Source organism: Molossus molossus, unplaced genomic scaffold, assembly GCF_014108415.1.
Source record: "Molossus molossus isolate mMolMol1 unplaced genomic scaffold, mMolMol1.p scaffold_m16_p_20, whole genome shotgun sequence".
NCBI lineage: Eukaryota > Metazoa > Chordata > Mammalia > Chiroptera > Molossidae > Molossus > Molossus molossus.
In genome coordinates, this window is record NW_023425356.1 from 329,809 (window position 1) to 347,326 (window position 17,518).

General features: G+C 47.3%; 2 protein-coding genes across 2 annotated transcripts; one reads left to right on the forward strand and one right to left on the reverse strand.

Annotated features, from left to right (window-relative positions):
* Positions 1-7,149: 7,149 nt before the first annotated feature.
* Positions 7,150-8,336, reverse strand: NKAPL (NFKB activating protein like). The gene has a single exon (XM_036273617.1). The coding sequence runs from the start codon at positions 8,334-8,336 to the stop codon at positions 7,167-7,169; it is 1,170 nt and encodes a 389-aa protein (XP_036129510.1). The 3' UTR covers positions 7,150-7,166.
* A 1,191-nt stretch (positions 8,337-9,527) lies between these two features.
* On the forward strand, positions 9,528-17,003 carry LOC118637200 (zinc finger protein with KRAB and SCAN domains 4-like). The gene is made up of 5 exons (XM_036272399.1): positions 9,528-10,082; positions 11,461-11,605; positions 13,183-13,265; positions 14,141-14,264; positions 15,462-17,003. Exons 1-5 carry the CDS (start codon positions 9,702-9,704, stop codon positions 16,322-16,324), a joined length of 1,596 nt encoding a protein of 531 aa, XP_036128292.1. The 5' UTR covers positions 9,528-9,701; the 3' UTR covers positions 16,325-17,003.
* Positions 17,004-17,518: the final 515 nt, after the last annotated feature.

Genomic DNA, 17,518 nt, shown 5'->3' on the forward strand with positions numbered 1-17,518 from the left:
TGAACTTCCCTCTCAGAACTGCTTTCGCTGCATCCCACAGATTTTGTGTTGTTGTGTGTTCATTTTCATTGGTTTCCAGGAATTTTTTAACTTCTTCCTTGATCTCCATGGTAACTCATTCATTGTTCAATAACATGCTATTTAGCCTCCATGTTTTCTTTTTTTCTTTTTTTTTTTATCCTCACCCGAGGATATTTTTCCACTTTTTGTACAGATAGAGTGGGAGGGAGAGAGAGGAAGGGTGAGAGAGAGAGAAACATCGACGTGAAGGGACACATCGAGTGGCTGCCACCTGCACGACCAACCAGGGCCAGGGACAAACTGCAACCGAAGTACGTGCCCTTAGCGGGAACCGAACCTGGGTCTCTCCGGACCGCAGGCCGACGCTCTAACCGCTGAGCCAAACTGGCCAGGGCTAGCCTCCATGTTTTCAAATGTCTTTGCATGTTCATGTTGCAGTTGATTTCTAGTTTCATGCCATTGTGATCTGAGAAGATGCTTGAAATGATTTCAATCTTCTTGAACTTGTAGAGACTTAGTTTATGCCCTAACATGTGGTCTATCTTTGAGAATGTCCCATCTGCACTTGAGAAGAATGTGAATTCTGTGGTTTTGGGGTGTAATTCTCTATAGATATCTATTAAATCCATTTGATCTAGTGCTTCATTTAGAGTCTGTGTTTCCTTGTTAATTTTGTGTCTAGAAGATCTATCCAGTGATGTCAGCAGGGTGTTGAAGTCCCCTGCTTTGATTGTATTGCTGTTGATTTTTCCTTTGAAGTCCTCCAGAAGATTTTTAATATATGTTGGTGCTCTTATATTGGGTGCATATGTGTTTACCAAGGTTATATCTTCCTGTTGAATAGATTCTTTCAATATTATGTAGTGACCTTCTTTGTTTCTAGTTATGGCTTTCATTTTGAAATCTACTTTATCAGATATGAGTATTGCTACCCCAGCTTTCTTTTGCTTGTCGTTTGCTTGAAAGATTTTTTTCCATCCCTTCACTTTCAACCTATGTGAGGTGGGTCTCTTGTAAACAACATATATGTGACTCATGCTTTCTTATCTAGTCAGCTACTCTGTGTCTTTTTATCAGAGCATTCAAACCATTCACATTTGAAGTGATAATTGATATGTATGTATTCATTGCCATTTTTGTTTAGTGTGGTTCTATTTTTCTTCCTATTTCTTCGACTAATTACAGCAGTCCTTTTAGCATATTTTGCAGTGCTGGTTTGGTGCTAATATATTCCCTTAAACTTTTTTTTGTCTGGAAAGCTCTTTATTTGACCTTTTGTTTTGAATGTTAGCCTTGCTGCATACAGTAGTCTTGGATTCAGAATCTTGTTTTTCATGACCTTGATTACTTCATACCACTCCCTTCTGGCCTGTAGTGTTTCTATTGAGAAATCAGCTGAGTGCCTTATGAGGTTTCCTTTGTAGGTAACCTGTTGCTTATTTCTTGCTGCCTTTGGGATTCTCTCTTTGTCTTTAATATTTGGCATTTTAATTACTACGTATCTTGGTGTGGGCCTGTTTGTGTTCTTCTTACTTGGGGCTCTCTGTGCTTCTTGAACTTGAAGGCCTTCTTCCTTCACCAAGTTAGGAAAGTTTTCTGTGATATTTCTTCATATATATTCTTTAACCCTTGCCCATTTTCTTCCTCTTTGGGGACTCCTATGATGTGAATGTTATTATGTTTCCAGTTGTCCCACAGTTCTCTTAAGGTGTCTTCCTGTTTTTTTAATTGTTTTTTCCTTTTGGTTTTCTGATTGGTTGATTTTTTCTACCCTGTCTTCTAATTCACTGATCCGGTCCTCAGCTTCCTCTACTCTGCCGGTTAGTCCTTCCAATGTGTTCTTAATTTGTGCTATGTCATTCTGCATTTCCACTTGATTGGTTTCAATGTTTCTATATCTTTTCTCATGGTGCTGATGTCCTTACTCATTCTGTTGAGCTTCCTCAAGATCATGGCTCTGAACTCTACCTCTGATAATTTGCTGAGCTGCATTTCATTGATATCATCTTCGATAGAGTTCTCTTGTTCTTTCATTTTGGGATTTGTTTCTTTGTTTCACCATTTTGGCTATCTCAGTGGGTTTTGGAGTCTGCCAAATTTTCCCTGTGGGTGTTGGTGTTCTGCTATTTTTGGATCCCTCTACTGGGTTTGGATGAGCCTGGGTGGGCCCAAGTTAAACACCACTGTCTAGTCTTACTCTCCTGGGTAGATTTGCAAGCCCAGGAAAGATTCTGTTATTCTCTAGCTTTTTTCTGGTGGCTAGTAGTCTCAGTTACTCAGTGCACTGGTGTTCAGTGTCCCTGTTTACATGGTACTCGTTTTGTTTTTAAACTACAGTCATCCCCCACTTATCGCAGCTAATCCATTCCATACTCTAGCAGTTGCTCCTGGCATTGAAGGATTCCTGGAGTGCTCAAATACATAGGCCTACAGTCCATACATACAGTAATTTTCATTTTAATTGTAATACAGGGGCGTATAATTGACTCAGACAACCGATCACATGCTGTATCATTTTCATTGTCTTGATCAACTTTTTAATGAATATATTTGAAAAAACTGCAATTGAGTGAAGCCCCAAAAGTCTAAGCACAAAGTGGCGAGGGACGACTGTATATGCAGCTAAAGCAAATCCTTAGCAATCCATGATGCTTCTCTAATCTTTCCACTCTGGGGCAGACTGTGAAGGCTTTTCCAAACAGCAGAATCCTAAGCAGCTACTATCACACAGCAAGTGATGTTCACCACCCTGGTGATGAGTCTTCATCATGACGATGACATTTTTGTATTCACAATATAAAGATCGTGATGTCCAAGCTGACTTTATTATCTGACTTTTAAAGAATTCCAGAACAAGCGACATTTTTAAATTGCATTGTCAGCATTTTTAAAGGTCCAGTTTCCTCCCCCAGACGTGTTAAATCGTGTCAATGCAGCAGTCACTACACTGGCACTGGAGATATCAAATAAGCCAGCTGCTACCTGAATCCATTCAGCACAGTTCATTCAAATGACTCATGAATCCCTTCTCCAGTCTAAATAAAACCTTAATTTCTAACTTGAATTTCTGAGGTATTGTGGCAAGGATGGGGGTGGGCAACAGTAAAATTAGATGGTCTTTGCTTTCCAAAATGCCTCTGCTGGATGGGGGTTGAAGGAGTGGAAGTTATAAAAGCCAGTAGGGGAAAATGGTCACCACTAACCTGCACTTCTAAGACACCTTTTAGCCCGGCCAGTGTGGCTCAGTGGGTTGAGCATCGTCCCATGGACTGAGAGGTTCTGGTTCAATTCCCATTCAGGGCACATGCTCGGGTTGTGGGCTCAGTCCCTGAGGGGGGTGTGCAGGAGGCAGCGGACCAATGTCTCTCTTTCACATTGATGTTTCTATCTCCCTCTCCCTCCAAAAAATTAATAAAAACATTTAAAAAAATAAGACACCTTTTAGTGTGGTATATTTCTAAATATCATTTTATTTTATAGGAGGTTGTTGTTGTAGCATATGCAGAATTATCAACCTGCCCTTGCTCCTTCTAAGTCTGTAAATCTGGGGATATTTACTTTGCTGCTGACTTCAAAGCCCTCACTCAATCATGCAACTCTCTGCTACTTGGAGATGCATCCTCATGCCTTCACCACGTTAAAGGGTCTGATAAATCCTACAGTCAAGAATGCTGTTTAACTCCGATCCCCCAGTACCACCTAGGGTCAAGTTATCATGGCACAAAGCTGACTTAAAGGAAAACAAAGTAGAAAGAGTGGGGGCAGGTTGCCTCCAAGTTGTCCCCAAGAGTTCTCTAATGCCAGAATTGGCCAGAGTGACACTCCCTAAAGTGCAGTTTGCTTGTTAACGTACCATCTCTGATGTTCTATCAGGATAGGACATCGCAGCAATCCAGTTTGTCTTTGTGGTGATATCCCTGATGTTGAAAAAGACCTGACCTCTGCCTGAAGACTTCTTTACATTCACTACACTCACAGGGTTTTTCTTCATTGCAAATTCGCACGTGCTGTGAAAGGTGTGAGTTTAGTCGGAAGGCTTTCTGGCATATATTACACTTGAAGGGTTTTTCTCCAGTGTGAATCCTGTGATGTCAAATCAGGTCTGAAAAACTGAAGGCCTTCCCACACTCCTGACACTGCTGACTTCTGGAGTGGCTTTGGATTCTCTGGTGGTGGATGAGAAGCAGGGCTTGACTAAAGGTTTTTCCACACTTCGTGCACTCATAGGGCTCCTCCTGATTGTGAATTCTCTGGTGTCAATTAAGGTGAGAGCTGTGCTGAAAGTTCTTTCCACAGTGGATACACAGAAAAGGTTTCTCTCCAGTATGGACTCTGAGATGTTCCAAAGGCCTGCATTCTGGCTAAATACTTTCCCACACTCACTGCATTAAAGTCAATATCAGAATTAACTAAGAGGATATCGGTATTTATAACTCAACTCATTTACTGATTGTCTACTATGAGCAAACGCTTAGTTGCCAGGAATACAGAGATAGACACAGCTCCCGGCCTCCACCGCTCACTGCTTCTCAAGAGGTTGTAGTGAACGAGCAGTCCCAGTGCAGTGCATTTAGTGCCACAACAAAAGGACTCACAAGGTGTGAGCAGGGCACATGCTGAAGCACTATTCTCAGTAAGCGATCAAGAAAGGCTTCCTGGAGGCAAGTTCTTCTGGGTCTTAAAAGACAAATGAAAGTAAGGCAGACAAGAAAATAGAGAAAAGGTGTTTCAGACAGGGCAAACGTTGGGCACAGAGCTATTGGAGAAAGTCGGGCAAAGTCAGGATAGTGCAATAGTCTTCTGTGGCTGGAGTGCTAGGAAACTCCTAGGTGTGGAGGAGAGGTGAAACGGTACAGCTGATGAGGCTGCAGGAGCACAAGGACAGCCAGAAGACCAAGGAGATCCATTTCTGTAAATGATCTGATCCAGCCCTGTCACTTGCAAGCAGTGTGACCTGGGAAAACTTATCCTCTTGGAGACTTAGTTCACTCATTTGTAAGATGAAGATTATACCTAATTCACAGAGATGTTGTGAGGTGAATGAGATCACTGTAAAGCGTACAACACTGATTTATCACTGGAATTATAAAAAGGCAGAGCTCAAGAGTGTGAAATACTACAGGAAGGTGGACTAATCGAAGACCTGACAGATGCTCAAATATTACCTTCTAAGGCTTAATACCTATGAAATCGCGCTCAATGCATGGAAAGCGGCAGCCGGTGGTGTACAGGGAACGCGATCCGAAGTCCCACTGCCGCACAAACGCCCAGGACAGTCCGACCGAGTTTCGAAGGCTTCTCAGCGCTGGAAGGGAACAAGCTGCTCGCCCATCCTTGCCACGCCTCCTCCCCAGCCGGAAGCACAGTCACCGCCCACTCACCGGAGATCCGCAGGAGGAACCCAAAGCTCACCCCACTGTCTGCGCTCCACAAGCGGCGCCGCCCGCCCGGGCGCTCACAGGTGGCTGCTCTAGGCACGCCGAGGATCCCGGCCGAAGGGTGTCCTGAGTCCTTTTGAGAGCTCTGGGGCTCGTGGCTGGGACCACGTTAGGTATTTTTTCACTTTTTCTTTTTAAATATATTTGTATTGTTTTTTAAGAGAAAGAGGAAAGGAGAGGACAGAACATTCATGAGAGAACATCCATTGGCTGCCTCCTACATGACCCAAGCCCGCAACCCCATCAGGTTCCCTAACCCGGAATTCTGCTGGTGACCTTCGGTGCATGGGATGATGCTCAGTCCCACTAAGCCACACCAGTTGGGCTGTTTTTTTTTCACTTTTAAGCTGAAATTTATTTCATTCACGTGAAACCATGCCAACTCAGTTTACTGATATTACCAACAGCTGGCACTTCCACTTTGTTCGCTCACATTACTAAAACAGACACATGGTTTACCATTGCTCCCAAATTTTAAAAGCCATCAAACCCATTCAGCACATGTACTCTCTATTCTATACATATTTTTTAAATCATTCAAAACTGTAGTGGGCCCAGCTGGTGTGGCTCAGTGGTTGAACAATGACCCATGCACCAAGAGGTCACCGGTTCGATTCTCAGTCAGGCACATGCCCAGGTTGTGGGCCAAATCCCCAGTGCCGGGCATGCACGAGGTGGCCAATGTTCTTGCTCATCCATGTTTCTCTCTCTCTCCTCCTCTTCCTCTCTCTAAAATCAATAAAGAAAAAAATTATAAAAACTGTAGTTGCCTATCCCCCCTTCCTGATATTACACTGATTATCATTCGAGTATCCTTTCCCCATGTAGCTCATAAGCTGACCAAACCCACAGCTCCAGGATTAGGCCATTCTATTTCCCTGGCAACAATATCTTTTTATGAGGATGGACATGTGACCTAAATTAACCCAATTGGGCTGATTCTCAGGACTGTTTGCAATGCCAAGACAAAAATGTTCTTTCTCTTTTCAGAGGTGGACCAGGAAATATTTAACCTAACTTGAGAGCTTTGGCAGACCTTTTTTTACTTGAGAGAAATCACCCTGATGAGGAAAATGACCCATGAAGAATAAAAAGGAAAGAAGCCAAACTCCTATTAAAGCCACACAGTAAACCCATTCTCCTGCTCTTTTGTAATGAGTCAGTAAATCTCTATTTTTAACTCAGTCTGTTAAATGGAACCAGAAGTATCTAATCAATTGAATTCTTCTTCTTCTTCTTTTTTTTTTTTTTTTTTTTGCTGTTTTTCTGGTTCCCCCTGGGGCAAATAAATGGCCCCATTAGGCAATGAAGCCCTCAAAGAGAAAAATGTCAGGGCAACAGAGGAAAAATACCCTCCAGGTTAATACCTCCAATCTTTATTCTGCAACAGTATGTTTGCATGTACAAAAAAATTATGGACAGATATAGAAGACACCAAAAAGAGATTTCTTGGGGAAGGACTAGGGACTTGAGTGAAAGCCTCACATTTTACTGACACTCCTGTATGTAGTGTTTGAATATTTTTAAAACTGTGTGCATATATTACTTTTTAAGGTAAAAATAAAATAAAAAAATTGGTAGAGATCTCAAAAAACATCTTTTTCTTGAAGGGCTTACAAACATAGTAGGTACAGTAGCACTATAAAGCCTTTTAATACTATTTGGTCATATACAATTGTTGTTCAAAGTCCTGCAAAACAAAAATTCCTATTTGTCATCTTTCCCTTTTGTCTTTCTGTACACCATCTCTCGGAAACTGGCCAGAATGTTATTTTCTCTCTTCCTTCTCTCTTCTTGGTTAAAGGACGCAAGGGCTCTCTTCTCATCTGCGCTATAGATCTGGTTCTCTTTACGCAGCCGTACAGCCTCCATTCTTCGATGCCTGCTACCACTCATAACATAACCTGAACATTCAAATGAAGCAATCTCTTCACTTGTCAGCCCAATTTCACCTCTTCGTGGGATACGCTTTCCAGCTTTTACATACTCAGCCATAGCTGCACCCTCACCAGGGAGCAAAGCATGGCCATATTTCAATGGTTTCTCATCTTGAGAGGTGAGTATTACAGGTGCTTCTGGACCTATTAGATCCATGGTATCTGCAATCTTTGAGTGTTTAATCCAGATATCTTCTGGCAACTCCCCTTCCGAATCTTTATAGCTTAAGTCAATGGATTCTTTTTTAGTCTTCTTTTTCTTTTCTTTTGTTTTCCCTCCTCTGTACTTCTTTTTCTTCTCTCTGTTCTTGGCTTTTTTGGTTCTCTTTTCCCCATCATCAGAGCTAGCATTCGTGTCAGAGTCTGATTCACTGTCACTATTATCATATTTCTTATATTTTCTTTTGGACTTTTTCTTTCTCTTTTTCTTGTTTTTTGAATGCCTGATCTTTTTCCTTTTTTCGTCGGAGCTTAAATCCGAACTGGTCTTCTGAGTTTTTACCTCCTCATTTTCAAATGGGGTGTGTTCATCAGAATCTGGCTCAGGATACTTTGGAGACAGCCCCCACACCTCAGGAGCACCCAACTCCCCGATCCTCTCCCTCCCTTTCATCTTCCTCTGCCGATAGCTCTCCTCCTCCATCTCGTAGTCTTGGGCACACTGCAAGTCACCTGCATAGTGGTGGTGATGGTATCGGTGTCCACCGCAGTACTTGGAAGAAAAGGACGAGAAGGCGTAGTTGCTGAACCGGGGGAATGGCTCCTGAGACCTGGGCCCGCTATTGGGGGGAAGAGTGCCCGCCAACGGACTCCACGGAGGCTTGAGGCCCTCATGGCCCTGGGGGTGACTGAGGGAACGGCTGCTCCTCGATGAGCTGCATCGCTGACTCCGGGAGCCCGAGGTGTCCTCAGAAGGGCGGGTCCGGGACACTAGCGCCATGGGCCGCACTCTCACTGGCGACCACTGGTCAACGCCACCCCTCACCACAGGTAACGTGGTGGCCAAGGCCTCCCGCTTGCGCATGCGCACCAGCCGCAATCCCACGCGGCTTCCGCTTCCTGCCGGTTGCCAGGAGAAAGCCCAACCTGCGCGTGGGCCGTGAGGCGCCGGTTTGTGCCCAGGCCGTGGGAGGTGGTGGTCCCGAGTGGGTGGAGGGCACGGCCGAGCCTGTAGTTGGGCTTCCCCAAGCTGGGCCCCGTGGGAACAGAAGAGGGATTTGTGCCCCTGAGTCCCTCTGCCGTTCAAACGTTTCCTCTCGGATATTTGCCGCTTTTCCTCTTGACGCTCCTCCGTCCACCTCCGCCCTCTTCAGGGCCCCCAGACTCCAGCCCCCGGCTCATCGGCGGGGAGGATAAACAGCCTTCATGGCGGGAAGACCTAGGTTAGGACGCCCGATCCCGCGCGTTCCTGCTGGAAGCAAGAACCGGAACTTCTCTTGGAGTCAAAGTCTGGTCTCGGCCTCTTTGCCAAGTGAGAGCTTTCCTTAAATTCGCAGGCTTTTCTGCTCAGAAACAGCGACGCATCCAACTCGGCCTTGCAGGTGGCTCCTTATCGGGAACCAATTGCCCACACGCTTGTTCACTCCCTGAAATGGCAAACATTTCACACAAGATCACTTCCACGGCTGCTGTGTGGCGTCTGCAGATGCTTCGGCGGAGCGACGCGCACGGCTTTGCTGCCTCGAACGTGGTTAGGCCGGGAGTCCCAGAAGAGTGCTCCTTCCCCGTGCTTCGGCCCGAAGGGGAGGGGCGAGGATGCTGCGGGCGCGGCGCGGGCGCCGGGCTGACACCTCCCCAAACCCGCGCCCGGCGGTGTTTCTCGGAAAAGGAAGGTCCTTTTGCCCGGATGGAGCTCCAAGGGCTCTGGGGAGCTCGGCTTCCTCCTGAATGTGTGTCGATCTTGTGCCAGCTCTTTAGTCAAACTAATGTCCGAGCTCTGGGGACCCCAGCGGAAGCCTTACAGTGCCTGTCACCCTTTCTCTTCCCCTATTGCCTCCGAGAGTGGAGATAAGGACGTGGCAGTTAGGGGGTTAATTCGGGAAAAGCCACCGAGAGGTGCTTCCTAGAGAGCCCGGCCAGGCGGCTCCCACCAGGCCTCAGTTTCTCTGGGTCTTCAGCCGCGCGGCCCTGGAACTCCGGTCGGGTGCAGAGGACCAGGGTGCAAGGCGCGACTACAGGGAGAAACCAGTGCGGCTGCGCCCAGGGGTGTCCTTGCTGTTTAATTGGCCGACAGCGACTTCCCACTTCAGGAATCTGCGGAAACCGCTCCAGCTGCAGGGAGGCCCGAGTGCGGCCCGGGCCCAGGATGGCGAGAGAGGCGGGGGAGAGCGCGGCCCTGGACGACCCGTCGGCCGAGGCCCTCACGGGGATCCTGGCGGTGAAGGTGGAGGACGGCGAGGCCCCAGGGGCCGAGCGCTCCCGCCAGCGCTTCCGCGGCTTCCGCTACCCCGCAGCCGGGGGCCCCCGATGGGCGCTGAGCCGGCTCCGCGAGCTCTGCTGGCTGTGGCTGCGGCCTGAGGTGCACAGCAAGGAGCAGATGCTGGAGCTGCTGGTGCTGGAGCAGTTCCTGAGCATCCTGCCCGCGGAGCTGCAGGCCCAGGTGCGGGAGCAGCACCCGCAGAGTGGGGAGGAGGCCGTGTTGCTGTTGGAGTACCTGCAGAGGCAGCTGGAGGAGCCTGTGTCACAGGTAGAGGGCAGGTTCAGCGTGTGAGAGCCTGGTCAGTCTCCTCCTGAAATCTCACGAGCCCAGTGTGGGGCATTCCTTTAAGATCCCGAGTTCACAGTCTCTTTGTGCACCGTGAACCTCTGCAGTAAGGTGAAGTCCCTGGGCCCCTTCTCATAATAATTTTTTTCATAATATTTTAAAATATATAAACGATTAAAAAATGACTCAATTATATTGAAACAGCAGGGCATTAAACACATTTGTGACAAAGTTATGTATGTGCTTTTAAAGATTAACGCACTGAATAGTAAGATCTAGGGACAGGCCTGATGACTGGTTACAAGCATGAGCGACTTGGACAGCCTTGGCCTGGTTGTAGTGTGATGTGAAGACACCAGCAATTCCTGTTGCAAATTCCTGGGTGTGCTTATTCCACTTGGCTTTGCTGCCTCCATATATAATGGAAGGAAATGCTGAATCTCTCTTAGAGACCAGTACAAATACAAATGTGTATTTTTTGTTTTTCTCTATTTACACTCATGGACTATTTGGGAGGGAGTGCCCTCTAGCGCTCTAATAGTAGAAAATCATTTCTAGCCACTCATCTTCAGGCTATTAATTTTTTTTTTCTTTATTGATTTTTAGAGAGAGAGATAGAAACATTGCTGAGAGACAACATCGTTTGTGGCCTCCTGCATGTCCCCTACTGGGGATCGGGCCCACAACCTGGGCATGTGCCCTGACTGGAATCCAACCGGTGACCTCTTGGTGCGTGAGTTGATGCTTAACCACTGAGCCACACCAGTTGGGCATTAAGACTATTCACTCCTCACAGAGGATGTGGGGAATTCTGAGCTGCACCTCAGAAAGTAACTTGGAAACTGACTTAGCTATAAATGTCTGGAGGGAAGCCTGCAATCCACCAGGACATACCATGTGCAGGGCCTGTGTAAGGTGATTTCACATACTGTGACCTTATTTACTGGTCCCCAAGCCCTGTAAGCTAGAAATTATTATCCTAATTTTTCAAGGAAGAGAAGATATATTCTCTGAGAACTTAGGCCCAGTTACCAAAGAGTTTTCATGAAAGCACAAAGTGTGATGAGGAAGCACAGAGGATGGTCAGGAGCATGGGCTCCGGAGTCACTCCCCTGAGTGCCCACTGGAGCACTGACACTGAGTAGCTGGGTGACCTGGGCAAGTTACATAAACTCTGTACCTCAGTTTCCCCATTACAAATATAAAGATAATAATAGTACTAGCTTATAGGGTTGTTATCTGTGTCAAGTGAGTTAATACTTTTAAAGCTCACAGAAATAGTGCCTGGAAAAGATAAAGTCATAGTACACAGGGAGCACGATAGAAGTGTTTGATGAATAAATAAATGAATGACTTTTAGGTCCCAGGTGGTGACCAGGGGCAACTGCTCTGTTGCAAGATGGCAGTGTTGACACCAGCCCTGAGGTCACAAAGTAGCCAGTTCCAGCCGATGAAGGTTCTGCTCAAGCATGAATCCGTGGGATCCCAGCCCTTACCAAACAGAGGTGAAGATTATCTTCTGGGCAGTAGGAATTCTGCCACCTTCATCCAGTTTCACTTAAGGGTTACCTAAAAAAACAGATCTGTTGACTATGCTTTATATGCCCATCACAGATCTACTTTAATTTGAGACAGATTAAAAAGGGAAATTTCAAACAATAATGGAAGGCTTTTCTAACCAAATATGGACATAATAAATAAGACTTTATTAAAAGTTGTATTTGGAAAGAGTTGATTTTTTGTTGTTGTTAATCCTCATCCAAGCATACTTTCTCCATTGGTTTTTAGATAGAGTGGAGGAGAGGGAGAGAGGGAGAGAAACATTGATGTGAGAGACACATGGATTGGTTGCCTCCCGCATGCGCCCTGACCGGGACTGAGAATCAAACCCCCAACTCTTTAGTGCATATGCCCATGTTCAAACCACTGACTCATCCCAGCCAGAGTGATTTCTTTTTTCTTAATATGTTTTTTTTAATTGATTCTGGAGAGGAAGGGAGGAGGAGAGACATAAATGTCAATGTGTGAACCTCAATCGGTTGCTTCCTCTGGGGACCAAACTCCCACCCTGGGCATGTTCCCTGACTGGGAATCAAACCAGAGACCTTTGGGTGCATGGGATGACATTTCAACCAACTGAGCCACAACGGCCAGGGCAAGAATTGATTTCTTAACAACACAGTGACCTCCGTTCACTTAACGTATATTTATGGAAGTCCCTGTGTGGTAGCCAGTGTAGTAGGCACCAGGGACAGAGTAGTCAGTGAGACTGAGATTTTCATTGCAATGGAGCTTACAGCTTAGTAAGGAAAATAGCATATAAATGAATAATACAATTTTAGATACTGGTAAATGCTATGAAGAAAATAAAGCAGGATCTGTAAAGCCAGCCAGAACATACCAGAACTGCTGCAAATAGAAGGGTTACATCTTCCAAACCCTGGTCTGCAACTGGAACAGGCTAAACATCACTCAGTAGGAAACTACTTGAGGGTCCCCCTGCGCTGGGAACAATGAGGCAGGTTCCCAAGACATATGCACAGCACTGGGACATTCCTGTCAATGTGCAGTCTTCATTTCTCAGCAGAGGTTCTAGCCCAATCTAGCCTGTTTCCTGCCCCTTGCAAAGTTCATCTCTTATAGGTGAATCTGAATTTTCCCTTTACTTCTCTCAGAGTTCTATATAAGCAGATTCCCATTTTGTCCTTTATGAGAGAAGCCATATCTTACTCATTTTTTTAAACTAAAGCAGAAAGCACCTAAGAGCTACTACAGCAATGTTAACAATAACAAAAATCCTCCTTTCCCTTCTTAGCAAAATCAAGCTAAGTGATCTTACAATGGAAGGCTTTGTTCTGTTTCTATGTTGTTTTCATTACATCATTCCTACCAAGGATCCTCGATTTTGTGTATCTACAGAGACAGCAGATCTCAGTGGACTCTAGGACAGGAGCTGGGAGGGGTCGGGATTTTGGAAAGGAGCATACTGTATAAGCTCTTGGGCAGGAATGTTTGAGCTTGGACTCCACGGGCGGGGAGGCTGCATGTGAGGGCATATCTCATCCAGAGCTCTCCTCCTCAGCTCTGCAGGTTCCTGGGCTTGCCCTGGGAGGGGGCTGCATAGAAGACACAGTGGTGGCTGCCAGGCTCACCCCAGAGTCCCAGGTGAGCTGGAGCCCTCCCTCCCAGCACCAGCATCCCTCCCTGCTGGGCTCCTGGTTAAATCCCTTCTCCTCACATGTCCTCCACCCCCGCAGGTCCGTAAGGGGTTTGAGTTTTCTCCTTTATCCCATGGTTGCTTACCATTGTCTGCCTTTATGGCGGTGCCCACGGAAGAGGATTTTCCTGGTTTCCTCCCAGTGAGGGGGCTGTCTGTGCTTCCCCAGTCTTCCTAACCTCATCTGTTTGGTCAGCTGCTTCCTCAGCAGGATGTTCCTGGTCAGCAGGAGCAGCTCAGCCAGTGCAAACCGCAGGTCTCGTCATCATGACTTACTTCGGTTTTCTGAAGTGTCATCAACTGTGTGTTAGTGCCCCCACAGACATGGCTCTGCCCTCTAGTCCTCCCCTTGAAGGCACACATAAGCTGTGTCCTCTTGGAGAAGGTTTAGTATTACACTGGGAACAGTGTTTACTTACACTGGGTTTTAACTTCTTGCCCAGTCTTTCCTGACCCACCTCACCTCAGACCTAGATTTCATTGTATTTTGAAAGTATTAACATCAGTGCCCCACCCCCACCTCGCCAGAGCACACCCCAAAGTGTTTGGGAGGTTTGGATCCGGTTTCACTGCTTTCACTGCACTGCCCTGGTTTCCTGACCTTTTCACTTTGGGGATGTTTAGGATTAAGTGAAAGTACTTCTCTGAATGTGTGTAACATTCCTTCTTTAGTGACCATTTTGTTGACAAATGAGGACTAACTCGGTAACGGTGCCCACGTGCCCTTTTCCACAGCCCTTCTGGGGATGTGCCTTCTCTGCATGTGCCCAGCTCTGGGCTGATGTTGCACAGAGGAGCTGGGCGAGGTGACCTGTTATTGCAGGGGCTGCTGAAAATGGAAGCTGTGGCCCTGAGTGTCTCCCCTGGAGGGACAGCGGTGGAGTCACCTCGGGTGGACCTGTGTGGAGATGAAAGGCAGGACAACTGTAGCGCTCTGACCTCCCTGGGTAAGGCTGATTGATGGGCACCCATTGCTCATTAGGTTTCCTGGCTTCCTTTGTGTATTAGAACCTGCTGGGCTGTTAGAACCCATTGTGTTTGGATTCAGAATCATGGTTTCTCGACCCTGTTACTGACCAGCCCCTTAACCCTTCCTGCTTTGTGTTGTCTCGTGTAAGTGGCATGAGCAGGTAGGGCAGGGCTGGCCAGAGCAGATGCTCAGTCAGTGTTGATTCCTTTCCCATGGCTAGACCTAAGACAGGAGGAGAGCTGAGGGGTTTCTTCAGGAAAGGGACCACGGGACCAGAGAGTGACAGCTAGGAGTGACTTAGAGACCGAGGACCCTGGAGCCTGACCTCAGAGGTGAGGAGGGTGCAGAGGCTCACAGATGTCCTGGCTTGTCTGAGTTCACATGGCCCCGGGGGTGCAGCGGGGACTCTGATTCGGATCCTCCAGCTTGGTAGCCAGTTCCGTGTGGGCACCTGGCCTCTGCCTGGGATGAGAGCAGAGGTGCCTGCCCTTTCCTGAGCTCCTTCTTTCTCTGATTTGTACAAACATGTCAGAAAGCCCTTTCACTTGCCTTGCTTACACTCGGTCGCCTTCTGCCGAGCCGTTTCTTTTTTTTTTTTTTTTTTATCCTCACCCGAGGGCATTTTTTCTATTTTTTGTTCAGATAGAGTGGGAGGGAGAGTGAGGAAGAGAGAGTGAGAGAGGGAAACATCGATGTGAAATGGACACATCGAGTGGTTGCCTCCTGCATGACCCAGCCAGGGCTGGGGACAAACTGCAACCGAGGTACGTGCCCTTAGCAGGAACTGAACCCGGGTCTCTCTGGACCGCAGGCCAACGCTCTAACCTTTGAGCCAAAGCAGCCAGGGCTGCCGAGCTGTTTTTTATTTAGTCTTCAGTGCATGGCCCTGCCTGATTATCCCTGGAACTCAGAACCTCTGCATGAATCCCCAGCACAGTCCTCACCCCTGCCCTCCATTCTCATTTGTCCCTTTCTTCTGACGGACCCGTTCCCATTCCCTTCTCTTTCCTCCCCAGCACTCCTGTTCTCCCTCTGTACTTCCATCTGGTTCTCGTACTTACACCCTCATCCAGGGTGCAGACAGACCTGTGTTGTTCTTGCCTCCTTGGACTCAGCAGAGAGGTCTCCTCTGTGGCAGGTGTACCTGACAGTTGCTGGCTCTCTGTTGTTTCAGGTGGTGAAATGCAGATGAAGATCCGAGACTTGCCGCTAGGTGAGGAGCACCCGGGACAGGAGCCCGGGAAGACGCTGGGCCACGTGGGTGAAGCCATTGCCCAGTCAGCTACATGTGCAGGGGTCGGTGAACAGGAGGGCCGGTTACAAAGAAAGCAGAACAGTGGCAGTGGAAGGAGGCGGCACATTTGCCATGAATGTGGAAAGAGCTTTGCTCAGAGTTCAGGCCTGACAAAGCACAGGAGAATCCACACTGGAGAGAAACCGTACGAGTGTGAAGACTGCGGCAAGTCCTTCATCGGGAGCTCAGCCCTTGTCATTCACGAGAGAGTCCACACTGGTGAGAAACCCTATGTGTGTGAAGAATGTGGCAAGGTCTTCAGTCACAGCTCAAACCTTATCAAGCACCAGAGAACACACACTGGGGAGAAGCCCTATGAGTGTGATGAGTGTGGGAAGACCTTTAGCCAGAGCTGCAGCCTCCTTGAACATCACAGAATCCACACCGGGGAGAAGCCATACCAGTGCAGCATATGTGGGAAAGCTTTTAGGCGGAATTCACATCTCCTGAGACATCAGAGGGTCCATAGCGGTAGAAATGTTCAGGATCCTGAGTGTGGGGAGAGTTGGGAGAGTCCCGGGAAGGTGGAGAGCCAGGAGGGGGATGTCGAGGCTCCCGTGTCTTATAAATGTAATGAGTGTGAGAGAAGTTTCACGAGGAGCAGAAGCCTTGTTGAGCACCAGAAAATCCACACTGGTGAGAAGCCCCATGAGTGCGATGCATGTGGAAAAGGCTTCACCCGGACGTCATACCTCGTTCAACATCAGAGAAGCCACATTGTGAAAAAAATTCTGTCCCGGTGACCCATGTCTGAGGGGGCAAAGTTGGTGCTCTTTCCTCGTTAGACTGAAGCTGCCCTGGAGCCCCCCTAACCACAGGCACCAGGCGGTGTTCAACCTTTCACGTTCCAGAGGGTGACTGGGAAAGGAATTGTTTGATAGGAGGCTCTGGGTCGCTGTCTGGAGGAGGTTGGACTCGGGATGGTTGCTCTAACCTGCTGTGCTTCAGCGGCTTCCAATCTGGCTCATCCCCTTCGCCACCACTTTATGACATTCCTGGGTCGGTGGCTGTGACTGGGGCTGCTGCTCTGCCTCCTTGTTCTGCCCATGTTGGATCCTTCACCAGTGCATGGGGTGATGCTGTCTTATCCCCCACGGCGCCTTGCGTATAGGTGCTACACATGAAATGACCTTCGTTTCGCTGAAAATCTCTTTTCTTGAATTCTCAGGCCATCTATGTTTGTGTCTAGTTCTGTGAGGTTTTAGGGTCAGAGGTGAATCTACTGTATCTATTGCCAAGTACATAGGATTGTCAGAATTGGGATGGAGGAGTCCATATATCTTCATCAGCATATTCTTCACTTATAGTAAGAATGCTTTGAACAGCTTCTTTGTCATTAAGACATTGTGAGACGTCTCCGTCCACACAACTCCATTCTTTAGTCAATGTCAATTATGTGAGTTCACATGAATTTTGCTACTCTTTAGGGGGAAACTGTTCACATTCAGGTAAATAAAAATGAGTGTATCAAGTCAGACAAATTGATTGTGAATTTGACAATGTCTGTGATGCTCCACAGCTTATTTCTCAGCTCTTACTTATCTGGGGCATAACCAAGTGTCAGACAACACCTGCATCCCTCCCTCCCAACTTAGAGCCAACAGTGCACCAAGGCTGAAGCCAGCTGAGCCTAATCTTCCTACAAGTCAGAGGATTCACACCAAGTATTTATGACCAGTATCATTCCTGTTTTCAAAACTGCCCTGTGGTTGGGGATCGGAAGTTAGGGCCAGAGGCAGCCAATGAGGACAGGACCTGATTGTGGGAAACAGAGAAGCACACTGGGACCCCTGACTATCTGACCAAAGTGATTCCACAGTGTCCAGTGGCAACATGTGAAGTCAAGACTATGCTGGTAGTTACTTAAAAGAAGAATTTTGTGATGTCTCCTGTTTTGACCCAGATCACCTTCTGTGAGTTCTTCCTCAGTGCCTGAG